The 16,335-nt window shown below is 40.5% G+C and overlaps 1 protein-coding gene across 2 annotated transcripts in view; it reads left to right on the top strand.

Annotated features, from left to right (window-relative positions):
• The window catches only part of Noc1 (Nucleolar complex protein 1), a 197,057-nt gene that overhangs the window by 62,289 nt on the left and 118,433 nt on the right, over nt 1–16,335 (top strand). For both annotated transcript variants that reach the window (XM_070083842.1, XM_070083835.1), the window contains 2 exons: nt 4,614–4,849; nt 7,927–8,062. In XM_070083842.1, the coding sequence (XP_069939943.1) occupies nt 4,614–4,849; nt 7,927–8,062 (372 nt within the window). The remainder of the gene's footprint in view (nt 1–4,613; nt 4,850–7,926; nt 8,063–16,335) is intronic.

Genomic DNA, 16,335 nt, shown 5'->3' with positions numbered 1-16,335 from the left:
ATGGAGGCAAAGAAGGGAATGTATGAAAGTATAGTAGTACCAACACTCTTATATGGGTGTGAAGCTTGGGTTATAAATGCTGCAGCAAGGACACGGTTGGAGGCAGTGGAGATGTTGTGTCTAAGAGCAATGTGTGGTGTAAATATTATGCAGAAAATTCGGAGTGTGGAAATTAGGAAAAGGTGTGGAGTTAATAAAAGTATTAGTCAGAGGGCTGAAGAGGGTTTGTTGAGGTGGTTTGGTCATTTAGAGAGAATGGATCAAAGTAGAATGACATGGAGAGCGTATAAATCTGTAGGGGAAGGAAGGCGGGGTAGTGGTCGTCCTCGAAAAGGTTGAAGGGAGGGGGTAAAGGAGGTGTTGTGGGCGAGGGTTTTGGATTTCCAGCAAGCGTGCGTGAGCGTGTTAGATAAGAGTGAATGGAGACAAATGGTATTTGGGACCTGACGATCTGTTGGAGTGTGAGCAGGGTAATATTTAGTGGAGGGATTCAGGGAAACTGGTTATTTTATATAACCGGACTTGAGTCCTGGAAATGGGAAGTACAATGCCTGCACTGTAAAGGAGGGGTTTGGGATATTGGCAGTTTGGAGAGATCTGTTGTGTATTTTTATACGTATATACTTCTAAACTGTTGTATTCTGGGCACCTCTGCAAAAACAGTGATTATGTTTATGTGAGGTGAAAGTGTTGAATGATGATGAAAGTATTTTCTTTTTGGGGATTTTCTCTCTCTTTGGGTCACCCTGCCTCGGTGGGAAACGGCCAACTTGTTGAAAAAAAAAATGTAAAACTGTAATTAATCTCTATAAAATGTATTTTTTTGTGAATATTTTTGGATTTTTGGAATGGATTCATTGTATTTCCATTATTTCTAATGGGAAATATTGCTTCGCTTTTCAGACTTTTCGAATTTAGAACTAGCTCCTGGAATGGATTAAGTTTGATATTTGAGGTTCCACTGTAATTTATACAGGAAACAGGGTCATTAGCTCCTGGCTTTGGGCATTTTAGTCACCTCTTATATAAGACATGCATGACTTACATAGGAAGAATTCTTTTCCACTCTCCAGCTAGATACAGTGGATCCTCGGGTAACGACATTAATCCGTTCCAGAGAGCTTGTTTTTAACCGATTTTTTTGTTATCCAAATTAAATTTTCCCATGAGAAATAATGGAAATCCAGTTAATCCGCTCCAGACACCCAAAAATATTAAACAAAATAATTTTTTTACATGAAATATACATTTCCCTAAACAGAAAACAGTGAGACATGCAGAATAAACAATACTGAAATGACACTTACCTTTATTGAGGACTTATTGATGAGTGATGAGATAGGAGGAGGGCAGAGGATGGAGGAGTTTACAATTGTTTGGAAGGGGAATCCCCTTGCATAAAGACTTCAGGTAACAAGTCCTTTTCTGGGGTTACCTCCCTTCTTTGCTTTTTAATGCCACTAGGACCAGCTTGAGAATCACTGGACCCCTGTCGCACCAAAAATCTGTCCAGAGAGCTCTGTTTCTGGCGTCTCTTTAAGATTTCCCTGAAATGGGACACAATATTTTCATTGTACATGTTTCCAATACGGCCTGTAACAGCTGTGTCAGGGTAATGTTCATCCATAAAGGTTTGCACTTCAAGCCACTTTGCACAAATGTCCTTAATCTTTGACGAAGGCAACTTCCTCCATCTCTCTCCCTCCTCCTCTGAAGGAAATTCCTGAGCTGTTGCACCTCAAGCTCTTGCAGCACTGTAGTGGTTAGCTCTTCATTGTTGTCCTCCACCAACTCTTCCACATCTTCTCCACTAACCTCCAACCCCATGGGCTTCCTCAGTGCCACAATAGATTACACAACTGGCATAGGCTCCTCAGGGTTAGCCCCAAACCCTTCAAAATCCCTCTCTTGTACACATTCTGGCCACAATTTTCTCAAAGCAGAATTCAAAGTCCTGCAAGTCACTCCCTCCCAAGCCTTACCTATATGGTTTATGCAACTGAGGATATTGAAGTGATCTTTCCAGAACTCTCTTAGGGTCAATTCAGTGTCTGAGGTCACTTCAAAGCACTTTTGAAACACTGCTTTGGTGCACAGTTTTTTGAAATTTGGAATGACCTGCTGGTCCATGAGCTGGAGGAGAGGAGTGGTGTTAGGGGGCAAAAATTTCACATTGATGAAACTAAACTCCCGCACAGTTTGCTCTTCCAAGTCTGGAGGATGAGCAGGAGCATTGTCCATTAACAGGAGGCACTGGAGTGGCAGTTTATTTTCCAGGAGTTATTTTTTCACACTGGGGCCAAACACATCATAGAACCAATCGAGGAAAATGCCCCTAGTGACCCATGCCTTACTGTTTGCTCTGCAAATCACACACAGTTTAGTCTTGACGACAGCTTTTCTTGAACACTCTGGGAGTTTCAGAGTGATACACGAGTAAAAGCTTCACTTTGCAATCCCCACTAGCATTACTACAAAACATGAGAGTTAGCCTGTCTTTCATAGGCTTGTGTCCTGGGAGTGCCTTTTCCTCCTGAGTAATGTATGTCCTGTTTGGCATTTTCTTCCAAAACAGGCCTGTTTCGTCACAATTGAACACTTGTAATAATGTTGGTAGAATTACCGACAATATGTAAAGTAAAAGGACACAAGTGCAAGTAATGTGACATTTTATTGTGGCAACGTTTCGCTCTCCATGAGCTTTGTCAAGCTTGACAAACCTCCTGGAGAGCGAAATGTTGCCACAATAAAATGTCACATTAGTTGCACTTGTGTCCTTTTACTTTACAAATTGAACACTTGTTGGGATTTTAATTTTTCAGCCTCTGTGTACCCCATAAAATCCTGCACCTATTTTTCAGCTGCTTTTTTGTCAGAACTGGCAGCCTCACCATGCCTTATCACACTGTGTATGCCACTATGATTCTTAACCCTTTCAGGGTTTCGGCCGTACTAGTACGGCTTACGCACCAGGGTTTTTGATGTACTAGTATGCCTAAATTCTAGTGCCCTCAAATCTAGTGAGAGAAAGCTGGTAGGCCTACATATGAAAGAATGGGTCTATGTGGTCAGTGTGCGTGGTATAAAAAAATCCTGCAGCACACAGTGCATAATGAGAAAAAAAAACTTTGACCGTGTTTTTGGATTAAAACAGCGACTTTGCACTGTACTGTATTTTTGTATGGTATTTATTGTTGTATTCTAGTTTTCTTGGTCTCATTCTATAGAATGGAAGACATATTACAGAAATTGAGATGTTTTTGACTGATTTTACAATGAAAAGTACCTTGAAATTGAGCTCAAAGTAGCAGAAATGTTCGATTTTTACCAAAGTTCAAAAGTAAACAAATCATGCTAAGCGTCCAATACACGTCAACTGGTGAGTCTAATATTCTTTCACAAGTGCGCCGATATTATTTATCCCATTATTTACACTAATGCAGTAGTCTGCATAACAGTAAATCTATTTTTTGTGAGAATAAAAATTCAAATTGGAAAGCAAAGGAATGTAAGAGGGGCATTGGGACATGTCTAATGAACAGAGGAAATGTCATTTTAGTGCCAGAAATGTCTTGTTTATTCTGGACCCTATTTGGAAATTGGTATCTTTTGAAATTTGTGTGAAATTGGCAAAATTGCTAAATTCTGACCTCTGTACAGTGGACCCCCGGTTAACGATATTTTTTCACTCCATAAGTATGTTCAGGTGCCAGTACTGACCGAATTTATTCCCATAAGGAATATTGTGAAGTACATTAGTCCATTTCAGACCCCCAAACATACACGTACAAACGCACTTACATAAATACACTTACATAATTGGTCGCATTCGGAGGTAATCGTTATGCGGGGGTCCACTGTATTGGATAGTTGAAATCAGTAAATTGGTGGTTTCTTGCACTCATTCGATAGAAAAAATGGAGTTCTAGCGAAATAGTTATGATTTTTGTCGAATAGTACAGTGGAATTGGCCGAAAATAGGGCTCAAAGTGGGCAAAATCGCCAATGTGTAAACATCGTCGAGACTGCTAACTTCACGAGAGCATAATTTTGTAAGTTTTCCATCATATTTCATACTTTTGGTGTCATGATCGGGAAAAGATTCTCAATCTTTTCATAAGAAGAAATAATTTTTTTTTTTTTTAAATTTGGGCGACCCTGAGAACAAGTCTCTGAGAGGGCCTGTCGACCCTGAAAGGGTTAAAGGTTTCAGATACATCTTGCTACTTCTACTTACACTTAGGTCACACTACACATGCATGTACACGCATGCATGTTCTTTTTAATTTTCTTTTATCTTCATGGGGAAGTGGAACAGAATTCTTCCTCCATAACCAATGAGTGTCGCAAGAGGTGAATAAAATGTTGGGAGCAAGGGGCTAGTTACCCCTTCTCCTGTTTTTCTTTTTAGGTCACCCTGCCTCAGTGGGATATGGCCGATTTGTTAAAAAAAAAAGTACATGTATTAATAATTTATTATTTCTGGCTATGAAAGCACCAAGACTGAATTCCTTTTGTTTAAATTGCAGTATTCTGGTTTTTACTTGGATTATATAATACAAAACACTATAACATATATTCTTTAAAAAGCTTATGTGAATATATTTTTCCAGGTTTCTCGTGACACGGTGGACAAGATCAAATTGAAAGGTATAAGAAGTCTTGTAGATTTGCTAATTAATAATCCCAGTCAAGAAGCGGGCCTTATTGTTGAGTCAGTTATCAACAAATTAGGTGATCCATCAAGGAAAGTTGCAGCACAGACTATGTACTGGTTAAGAACTTTACTTCAGATACAACCAGGACTGAAATCACAAGTTACAGCTTCAGTTGAACTGATGCTATATAGGTGAGAATTCATATGTTTATGGGTGGGTGATTAGTAATAAAAACTAAGGTGGGATTTATAGTAAGACATGAATGAATAAATACAGCTGTAGATGTGTTCTATGTCCTTGTTAATACTAAACTCATTCAGGCCATAAACACTTGTATTTTTTTTAACACCAGTCGTTTCCCACTGAGGCAGGGTGACTCAAAAAGAAAGAAACACCCAAAAAGAAAGAAAAATACTTTCATCATCATTCAACACTTTCACCATTACTCATACATAATCACTGTCTTTGCAGAGGCACTCAGATATGACAGTTGATATGTCCCTCCAAACTGCCAATATCCCAAACCCCTACTTTAAAGTGCAGGCATTGTAGTACTTATTTACATGTAATAAAAATATTCGATATGCTTTTGGAACTGTGCCGATCATATAAAGCAACTGTAAATTACACATTTTGAATTGCTGATGAAAACAGGACCTCACATAATAATGAATTCACATAAAGCAAATCTGCATAAAGCAAAGGAGGTATCTTGTGTTCCTTAAGTTTACACATGCCTGGTAGTCATCACCCAATTTGAACACAGGTTCAGGTGTACAGTGGACCCCCGGTTTACGATATTATTTCATTCCAGAAGTATGTTCAGGTGCCAGTACTGACCGAATTTGTTCCCATAAGGAATATTGTGAATTAGATTAGTCCATTTCAGACCCCCAAACATACACATACAAATGCACTTACATAAATACACTTACATAATTGGTCGCATTGGGAGCTGATCGTAAACCGGGGGTCCACTGTATTAGTTACTTTTTGTGAGAGATTTGAAAAATTGTGAAAGCTAGTCTTGAGTCCTGGAGGTGGGAGATACAGTGCTTCTTGCATTCTGATGAAGGGCTGGGGATGTTGCAGCTTAGAGGGGTCAATTTAATTGTGAAGTCTTCACAATTCTGGTAAAGACATCTGTTGAATGAATGATGGTGAATATGTTCGCATTTTTGGGTCACCCTACCTTGATGAGAGATGGCCATTGTATTAAAAGAATTTTTTAATGAGACTTCTGTTCTTAAATGTAGTGTGTGTGTGTGTGTGTGTGTGTGTGTGTGTGTGCGTATTTTATAACTAGTAGTGAGTGACGACAAGTGATTTTTGGGATTTGATGGTCAGAAGTGTGAACAAGGTAACATTTATGAAGGAATTTAGAGAAACTGGTCAGCAGAATTTGAGTTCTAGAAGTGGCAAGTATAGTGCCTAGGAACAGAAGGATGGGTGGGGGTGTTCAGAGGGTCATTTGTAATGTTATGTCTATGGTTTTCTTGCAAGGCAGCAGATGAATGAATGAATGTGAATGTGTTCTATTCTTTGGGTCACCTCAAATTGGTAAAAATGGCTTATGTGGTATAAAATAAATTAAAAAGGAAATAAATATTTGTTGCAATGGATATGTGAAAATGGAGAATAAAGAGCTGTCTACCAGGTATTACTGCAAGGTAGTGTAGCTAAAAACCATAATTGATTGTAGGGGTACTCATTGTATATGTTAGCACTTCCATGAACATCCAAGGCTGACTGGTCTACCACTTTTTTTTTTTTTTGTCACTAACAGCTACTGAGGTTGACTGCAATATCTTGTACATGTGAAGAGGTTTACAAATTTGGTTTAATAAAGCTAAAAATTGTGGATTGATTTAATGACTTGACTTTATTGTTAACTTAATTATTTTTTTATTTTTTTATTATCACACCGGCCGATTCCCACCAAGGCAGGGTGGCCCGAAAAAGAAAAACTTTCACCATCATTCACTCCATCACTGTCTTGCCAGAAGGGTGCTTTACACTACAGTTTTTAAACTGCAACATTAACACCCCTCCTTCAGAGTGCAGGCACTGTACTTCCCATCTCCAGGACTCAAGTCCGGCCTGCCGGTTTCCCTGAATCCCTTCATAAATGTTACTTTGCTCACACTCCAACAGCACGTCAAGTATTAAAAACCATTTGTCTCCATTCACTCCTATCAAACACGCTCACGCATGCCTGCTGGAAGTCCAAGCCCCTCGCACACAAAACCTCCTTTACCCCCTCCCTCCAACCCTTCCTAGGCCGACCCCTACCCCGCCTTCCTTCCACTACAGACTGATACACTCTTGAAGTCATTCTGTTTCGCTCCATTCTCTCTACATGTCCGAACCACCTCAACAACCCTTCCTCAGCCCTCTGGACAACAGTTTTTCTTCTTCTCTTTTTTAGTAATTGTATACAGGAGAAGGGGTTACTAGCCCATTGCTCCCGGCATTTTAGTCGCCTCATACGACACGCATGGCTTACGGAGGAAAGATTCTTTTCCACTTCCCCATGGACAATAGAAGAAATAAAAAAGAACAAGAGCTATTTAGAAAAAGGAGAAAACCTAGATGTATGTATATATATATATGCATGTGCGTGTCTGTGAAGTGTGACCAAAGTGTAAGTAGGAGTAGCAAGATATCCCTGTTATCTTAGCGTGTTTATGAGACAGAAAAAGAAACCAGCAATCCTACCATCATGCAAAACAGTTACAGGTTTTTGTTTCACAGTCATCTGGCAGGACGGTAGTACTTCCCTGGGTGGTTGCTGTCTACCAACCTACTACCTACTACTACTACTTAATTATGCCACTCTAATCCTAAATGCACCTATTAGATATTTTACTTTCTTGAATCTGTACTGTGAGGTTGATTATTAGCTAAAGCTTGCCCCTCATTTATACCCATAAATCACATATTAGTTTAGATGAGGTAGGGCCAGTTATTATCTCTCATGGACTATGTTTGCAGACATACTGAATTAATTTTGTTGTTTGTTTTTTTGTAAAAATTAAAAAATTATTCCATTATTTATTTAAGGGATTTTTTATTTTCATATAAGTTGTAAGTGTTTTAATATTTGTGCGTTAATAAAGATATAAATGTTTTACTGCCTTTGGTTTAGAAAGCCGTTTTCCTGTGCCTGTCTAGTCAAGCGCCTTACTTTTTGACTTACTTTATTTTAAGAACATCTATAATTATGCATAAAAGTTTAATATTTACTAAAGAATTTGCTTATTTTCAGACCAAATATAAATGAAAAAGCTCAGTATTTCTGTCTTTGCTTTTTGAAAGACATTATTTTCTCTGAGGATGATCATCAACTTGCTGCTGAACTTCTTAAACTATATTTTGGCTTTTTTAAAGCTTCCACTAAGAAGGTATGTGATATGTGTTTGTAAGGATGTTTGTTGAGAACATAAATACTGTACGTATAAGATAAAAAATTGTTTCTTCAAGACAAATGTTTGGAATGTCTCTCTTTGTTGAATATTTATACTTTTAAGTCAAATAAACTGCAGCAGTTTATCTCTCAGGTTTACCTGAACTTTCTTTATTAACTATCCATTTTCAGAGTTATTAATTTACCATTCAACAGCACCTTTTTTTTTTTTTTTTTTAACATGCTGGCTGTTTCCCACCAAGGTAGAGGGACTAGAAGAAGGAAACATATTCACCATCATTAATTTCTTAGCTTCATTTCCAAAGGTATGCAGGCATGACATTTTAAAGGATCCACTGAGCTGCAACATCCTCACCCATCCTTCAGAGTTTATTCACTACACCTCACACTTCTAGAATGCAATTCCAGCCAGTAGGTCTTAGACAGGGATGTGTAATGTCACCATGGCTGTTGAACATATTTATAAATGGGGTAAAAGAAGTAAACACTAGGGTGTTGGAGAGAGGAGTGGGATTAAATTATGGAGAATCAAATACAAAAAGGAAGTAGACTCAGTTACTTTTTACAGATGATACTGTGCTTTTGGGAGATTCTAAAGAAAAGTTGCAAAGGTTAGTGGACAAGTTTGGGAGGGTGTGTAAAGGTAGAAAGTTGAAAGTGAACATAGATAAGTGTAAGGTGATGAGGGTATCAAATGATTTAAAGAAAAATTGGATACCACATTGGAGGGACGGGGTATGGAAGAAGTGAATGTGTTCAGACATTTGGGAGCTGACTGTCAGCAGATGGGTTTATGAAGGTTGAGGTTAACCATAGAATTGATGAAGGAAAAAAGGTGAGGGGTAAATTGAGGTATCTGTGGAGACAAAAAAATGTTATCCATGGAGGCAAAGAAGGAAATGTACGAGAGTACAGTTTTACCAACGCTCTTATATAGGTGTGAAACATGGGTTGTGAATACTGTAGTGAGGAGGAGGCTGGAGGCAGTGGAGATGTTGTGTCTAAGGGCATTGTGTGGTGTAAATATGTAGAGAATTCACAGTGTTGAAATTAGGAAGAGGTGTGGAGTTACTAAGGCATTAGTCATTGGGCTGAAGATGGGTTGTTGAGGTGGTTTGGTCATCTAGAGAGAATGGAACAAAGTAGAATGACTTGGAGACCGTATAAATCTGTAGGGAAAGGAAGGTGGGGTAGGGGTCATCCTCGAAAAGGTTGGAGGGAGGGAGTAAAGTAGGTTTTGTGGGCGAGGGGCTTGGACTTCCAGCATGTGTGCGTGAGTGTTAGGAGTGAATGGAGACGAATAGTTTTTGGGACCTGATGAGCTGTTGGAGTGTGAGCAGGGTAATATTTTGTGAAGGGATTCAGGGAAACCACTTACTCTGATTTGAGTCCTGGAAGTGGGAAGTACAGTGCTTGCCCTGTACTTCCCACTTCCAGTTTGGAGGGACATCTAAACTGTTGTATCTGAGTGCCTCTGCAGAGACAGTGATTATATATGAGTGATGGTGAATGTGTTGAATGATAAAAAATTTTTTCTTTCTTTTTGGGTTTTTCTTTCTTTTTGAGTAACCCTGCCTCGGTTGGAAACTGCCAATGTGTTAAAAAAAAATATACAGCCTTTTTTCACTTAACGATGGAGTTCTGTTCCTAAGACCACGTTGGTAAACAAATTCGTTGCTAAGGGAGGAGCATGCTCTAATGGTAGTGGGTTTATATCAGCCATCTTTGGTATTGTTTTAATGTCACCTTTGCACCATTTATAACATATCTGGTATATTTTTAATCGTTTATACACTAGTGTTCTGTATATTGTAATAAACAGAGTAGAGGAAATCGGCTCTAATATACATTGTTTAAGTATGCATACTGGTCAGAGAGCCCGTTGCAAGTCCGAGTCAGATAAGATAAGATAAGATTTCGTTTGGATTTTTAACCCCGTAGGGTTAGGCACCCAGGATAACCCAAGAAAGTCAGTGTGTCATCGAGGACTGTCTAACTTATTTCCATTGGGGTCCTCAATCTTGTCATAAGAAGAACATAAGAAAGAAGGAACACTGCAACAGGCCTACTGACCCATGCAGAGCAGGTCCATGTCCCCCCCCCCCTGGATTAGTCCAATGACCCACCCAGTCTGGTCACCTCCACTCAAGGAAGGAGCATAGCACCAGACCCAGCAGCACAAGCTAGTCAGGTCCAACTCACACCCACCCACACCCACTCATGTATTTATCTAACCTATTTTTAAAACTACACAACGTTTTAACCTCAATAATTGTACTTGGGAGTTTGCTCCACTCATCCACAACTCTGTTACCAAACCAGTACTTTCCTATATCCTTCCTGAATCTGAATTTTTCCAGCTTCAAACCATTGCTGCGAGTCCTGCCTTGGCTGGAAATTTTCAGCACACTACTTACATCCCCTTTATTTATTCCTGTTTTCCATTTATACACCTCGATCATATCCCCCCTAGTTCTATGCCTTTCTAGAGAGTGCAGATTCAGGGCCCTCAGTCTATCCTCATAGGGAAGATTTCTGATACATGGGATCATCTTTGTCATCCTCCTCTGTACGTTTTCCAGAGATTTTATATCCATTCTGTAATACGGTGACCAGAACTGAGCAGCATAGTCTAAATGAGGCCTAACCAAGGATATATAGAGGATGCGACCCACACCAGTCGACTAACACCCAGGTACCTACTTGCTGCTAGGTGAACAGGACAACAGGTGTAAGGAAACGTGTCAGAATGTTTCCACCCACTGGGAATCGAACCTGGGCCCTCCATGTGTGAAGTGGGAACTTTAGCCACCAGGCCACTGGGCCACAGCTACCAGGCCACCGGGCCTGGTGGCAAACGAGTACGTCACTAAGTGAGGAGAGGCTTTATATATATATACAGTGGTACCTTGTCTTACGAGTGCCCCAACTTATGAGTTTTCCGAATTTCGAGCTGTTTCTTGGTTGATTTTTTGCTTTGAATTGCGAGCCAAAATCCGAGTTACGAGCGAGCTTCAGATACACCACGACTAGTTGGCAGCATATCTAAAGTCAAATCCAACTCTGTACCCAGAGGAACGTCAGATACTTCGTCCCATCCCACATGCTCTTCCAAGATATAACTAGAAGGATAATACTCCCACTTTAATCCCAGATTATAGTGAGGCACCTCGTCCCTTGTTTGGTTCTCTTATAAATCCAGGGAAGAGGTAACCTCAGTTTTTCCAGAAACATAAGGTAGGTGGAGTACTGATAGTGATGGATGGAGTAGTCATGGTGGTCGGTGGAGTAGTCATGGAGGTGGGTGGAGTAGTAATACAGTGGACCCCCGGTTAACGATATTTTTTCATTCCAGAAGTATGTTCAGGTGCCAGTACTGACCGAATTTGTTCCCATAAGGAATATTGTGAAGTAGATAAGTCCATTTCAGACCCCCAAACATACACGTACAAACGCACTTACATAAATACACTTACATAATTGGTCGCATTGGGAGGTGATCGTTAAGCGGGGGTCCACTGTAGTAGTGGGTGGAGTAGTGATGGTGGTGGGTGGAGTAGTGATGGTGGTGGATGGAGTAGTGATAATGGTGGGTGGAGTAGTGATAATGGTGGGTGGAGTAGTGAGGATGGTGGGTGTAGTAGGGATGGTGATGGGTGGAGTAGTGAGGGTGGCAGATAGAGGAGTGATATTAGTGGGTAGAGTAGATATGGTGGGTGGATTAGTGAAGGTGGTTGGTGGAGTATACAGTATCTCTTATTTATAAATACATTTTTCTTATTCAAAAACCCGTAACAAAAAAAAATTGGGGTGGGTTTTTTGGAGGCTGGAATGGATTAATGGCATTTCAGTTAATTTCAATGAGGAAAATTGGTTTGATATACAGTGGACCCTTGGTTTTCGTGTATAATCCATTCCAGAGCCATTGGCCAAAACCAAAATCGGCCAAAACCAAAACCATTTTCCCCATAAGAAATAATGTAAATGGAATTAATCTGTTCCAGACACCCAGAAGTATCAAAAAAATTTTTTTTTACCTTAAATATACATTTACATGCACAAAAGAATGAACATTAAACATGACACTTGTATTTTTTGAAGGCTGTTGTTGCTGGAAGGAAGGCAGGGAGGAAGGGAGAGGGAAGATAGGTTATTGTTTGGGAGGGGAATCCCCCTCCATAAGGACTCTAGGTACCAAGTCCCTTCTTTGTTTTTTACTGTAACTAGGATCAGCTTGAGAGTCACTGGACCCCTGTTGCACAAAATATCTGTCCAGATAGGTCTGTTTCTGGTGTATCTTTAACCCTTTGACTGTTTCAGGCCCCTCTCTGAAACTGTCATTCTATGTCGCCAAATATTCCAAAAAAAAAAAATTATTTTTTCTTATGAAAATGTTAGGAATATTTTTCTGAGTGTTTTAAGCCTAAAAAAAATTTTTTGCCATCTGTACTTACCGAGATATGGAGCCGCAAAGTTTGCAGAAAGTGACGTGCGTACAGCAACAGCGGCGACTGCCGCCCACCCGGTATTCTTTTATTTACTCTAATTCGAAGGTTTCTTGCATTTTTCAATATTTTTCTGTTCCAGGTAACCTATGTGGCCTGTGAGACCAATGTAAGTTGCATTGTTCAAATATACACTCATTGTTTACAACACAATAACAGAACAAACTTTATCACTATTAGTTTGTGTATACACTTTGTTTACACAAACAATACAAAACAATGTTTATTACTATTGTTCCATAATATATATACATATGTACAGTCACTAAACACATTCCTAGAACTGCTGCAGCTTGTGGAACTCTTTGAAACATGGGTATATGCAGAGGGGCACTTCACACTCCTCACACATAAAACGAGTGTCTCTGCGTGTTTGTGGGCGTTTTGTGGTATGTGTACATACATAACACCTCTTCTGAGCATTTTTCTTGGCAGTAGTAGGAGGCAGTTGCATGGGGTAGTGATCACCAGGCCTGAAACGAGATGACGCGTGTTTGTAATTTCGTGGGCGCTGGTCTATTGCATGTGTTGCTCCTTGGTACTTTGCAATTATTTGTCTGATTACTGACAAGCAAAATTCACCATATTTTGGTGTTTTGTTGGTCTTCAACTTGTATATGTTATAAGCATTTAGCATAGAGATATCAACAAGATGGAAAAAAAGTTTTATATACCACTTATAACTCTTGCGTACACAGTCTGCAAACCCAATCTGCATGTCACATTTGTCCACTAAGCTAATATTGAGGTTGTAGTTCATGACAGCTGCAGGCTTTAGAATGGGTTCATTGGTCTCTCTGTTGTGCCTGCCACTGTGTACCATTTCGTTTCGGTGAACTGATGTCAACAATGTGACATCACGTTTGTCATGCCACCGAAATGCCATGATGTCATTGGCAGCAAAGGTTTGCACCTCACCTCTGCGAGTGCCAGCATCGAACCTTGGCATATGTTTACGATTACGACGCACTGTGCCACACACATCTGTCAAGTTCACTCGCAAGAAATCACTGAGTAAGGGGCTTGTGTACCAGTTATCAGTAAATAACATATGCCCCTTACCAAGATATGGTTCCATCATTGTTCGAACCACATCACCAGAGATACCCAATAACTTCATGGTATCTCTCAAAGTATTACTGCCAGTATACACAATGATATCCAAAACTAGACCACTTCTGCAATCACACAGTACAAATAGCTTTATACCAAAGCGTTTCCTCTTGCTTGGTATATATTGCTTGAATGAGAGTCTTCCTTTGAATAAAATCAAGGACTCATCAATAACAAGCTTCCTGAAGGGATAAAAATACATGCAGCACTTTTGTTTCAGGTACATAAACACATTTCTTATCTTATATAACCTGTCGCTTCTGTCAAGTCTGGTTTTGTCTGAAAAGTGTAACATACATAACAGTATCAGGAAACGATTGACACCTATAATGTCACTAAAACCTGGAGTTGAAATCAGGCGTTCTGTTGCCCAGTATGTGGTGACAGTGTGCTTATACACATGTGGCATAAGCATTATTGTGGCAAAAAACAGGTACATCTCTGCCACAGTTGTCTCCTTCGACTTGTGTAGCCGTGATTTTGGTGAGAGAATTGTATTTGCCATGGTGTAATCACAGTATGTGTTTGTTTCCCTGACAATGTTGTCCATCAGGGGTTCATCGAAGAATAACTCAAAGCAGTCCAGTTCACTGGCATTGTTCCAAAGTGGACATGATGGCTTTATTCCACTTTGTGTTTCATCAAAGTCATGGGGACTGGGAACAAACTCGTCACCGTCCTGCCAATCCCAGATGCGGTCTACTGGTGGGGTCTGTGGTTGTGGTTGTGCAGGTTGTGGGAGTGTGGGGTCGGGTGAGGCTGGTTGTTGTGCAGAGTCAGCAGCGTGGGTAGTAGCGTGGCCCGCTGATGGTGCCACATGGGCCGTGCCACCCTCACTATCACCACCACTGCCTGCTCCCTCACTTACATCATTCATACCCATCGTTACAATATCGTCATCTTCACTATCAGGTTGTGGTGTAGGGCCACGGGATGTGCTCCCAGAGTTTCTCCTTCCCCTTGGAACAACATATGAAACACTACCAGACCGCATGCTACGTCGTACATACTGCCGCTTCACTGGGGAATATTCACCCTCACTGTCACTAGAACTGCTTTCAATGACCTTGAAATCACTATCACTATCACATTCACTGCTAACATCTGGGTGTTGTACACAACCAAATGGTTTCCTCTTTCGTCCTGGTACAGGTGAACGTGAACAAGCCGGCCCAGCACCAGAGGTGGAAGGTTGTGGGTCATCTGGGTTTTCATCACTAATTACGTTATCCTGGGCACTTTTTCCGGTAACACTCGCTTCAAAACCCTGGAATTCACTGTCACTGACATTTTCATCGCTGTTAGAGTTATCACTTGGGAACAAAAGACCTCCAATCCGCCGAGGAGTGAGGAACTTCTTACCGAGAGGCATGGTGAAAATGGACTAACAAGATGGCGTTCCCACAATGCACCGCTGGGTCCCAGATTTTTTCACAGGGTGCACACCGACCACTGAGACCCATTCTCTCTCATGTAGGCCTACCAGGCCTTTCCCGCTTGATTTGAAGCTGCTAGAATTTGTGCGTATAAATACGTCAGAAACATTGCCTCGTAAGACATATTTATACGTCGTAAACAGTTAAAGGGTTAAGATTTACCTAAAATGGGACATGGCATTGTCATTGTAAAAGTTACCAGCACGGATTGCAACAATTTTCTCAGGGTGATGTTGCTCCACAAATGAATGCACTTTAGTCCACATTGCACAAATCTCATTAATCTTTGAAAAGGCAACTTCTTCCATCTCTCTTCCTCCTCCTCTGAAGTAATTTCCTCAGCTGTAGTCTGTTGCTGTTGCAGATGAAGGTCTTGCAGCTCATCAGTGGTTAGCTCTTCATTGTGGTCCTCCACCAACTCTTCCTCATCCTCCAAACTCACATCCAACCCCATGGAATTCCCCAATGCCACAATTGATTGCACAGCAGGTGTAGGGTCGACAGGGTAAGCCTCAAACCTTTCAAAATCCTTCTTTTGGACACAATCTGGCCACAGTTTTCTCCAAGCAGAGTTCATCGTCCTGGAAGTTATTCCCTGTCAAGCCTTATCTATAAGGCTTATGCAGTGGAAGATATTGAAGTGATTCTTCCAGAACTCTCTTAGGGTCAGTTCAGAGTCCGAGGTTGTGTCAAAACACCTTTGAAACATTGCTTTGGTGTACAGTTTTTTGAAGTTTGCAATGATCTACTGGTCCATGGGCTGGAGGAGAGTAGTGGTGTTAGGAGGCAAAAACTTTACTGTTACAAAACTGAATTCCTTAGACAATTGGTCTTCCAAGTCTAGAGGATGAGCAGGAGCATTGTCCATTAACAGGAGGCACTGGAGTGGCAATTTCTTATCCAGGTGGTATTTTTTCACACTGGGGCCAAACACTTCATTAAACTATTCTAGGAAAATTTCCCTTGTGACCCATGCCCTACTGTTTGTCTTCCACATCACACACAATTTATTCTTAACAACAATGTTTTTCTTGAACACTCTGGGATTTTCAGAGTGATACACCAGTAAAGGCTTCACTTTGAAATCCCCACCAGCATTACCACACAACAAGAGAGTTAGCCTGTCTTTCATAGGCTTGTGTCCTAGGAGTGCCTTTTCTTCCTGAGTAATGTAGGTCCTCTTTGGCATTTTCTTC

This window comes from Cherax quadricarinatus, chromosome 1 (assembly GCF_038502225.1).
Source record: "Cherax quadricarinatus isolate ZL_2023a chromosome 1, ASM3850222v1, whole genome shotgun sequence".
Classification (NCBI taxonomy): domain Eukaryota; kingdom Metazoa; phylum Arthropoda; class Malacostraca; order Decapoda; family Parastacidae; genus Cherax; species Cherax quadricarinatus.
Note: the sequence above shows the minus strand (reverse complement) of the source record. Positions and strands in the feature narration are given on the sequence as shown.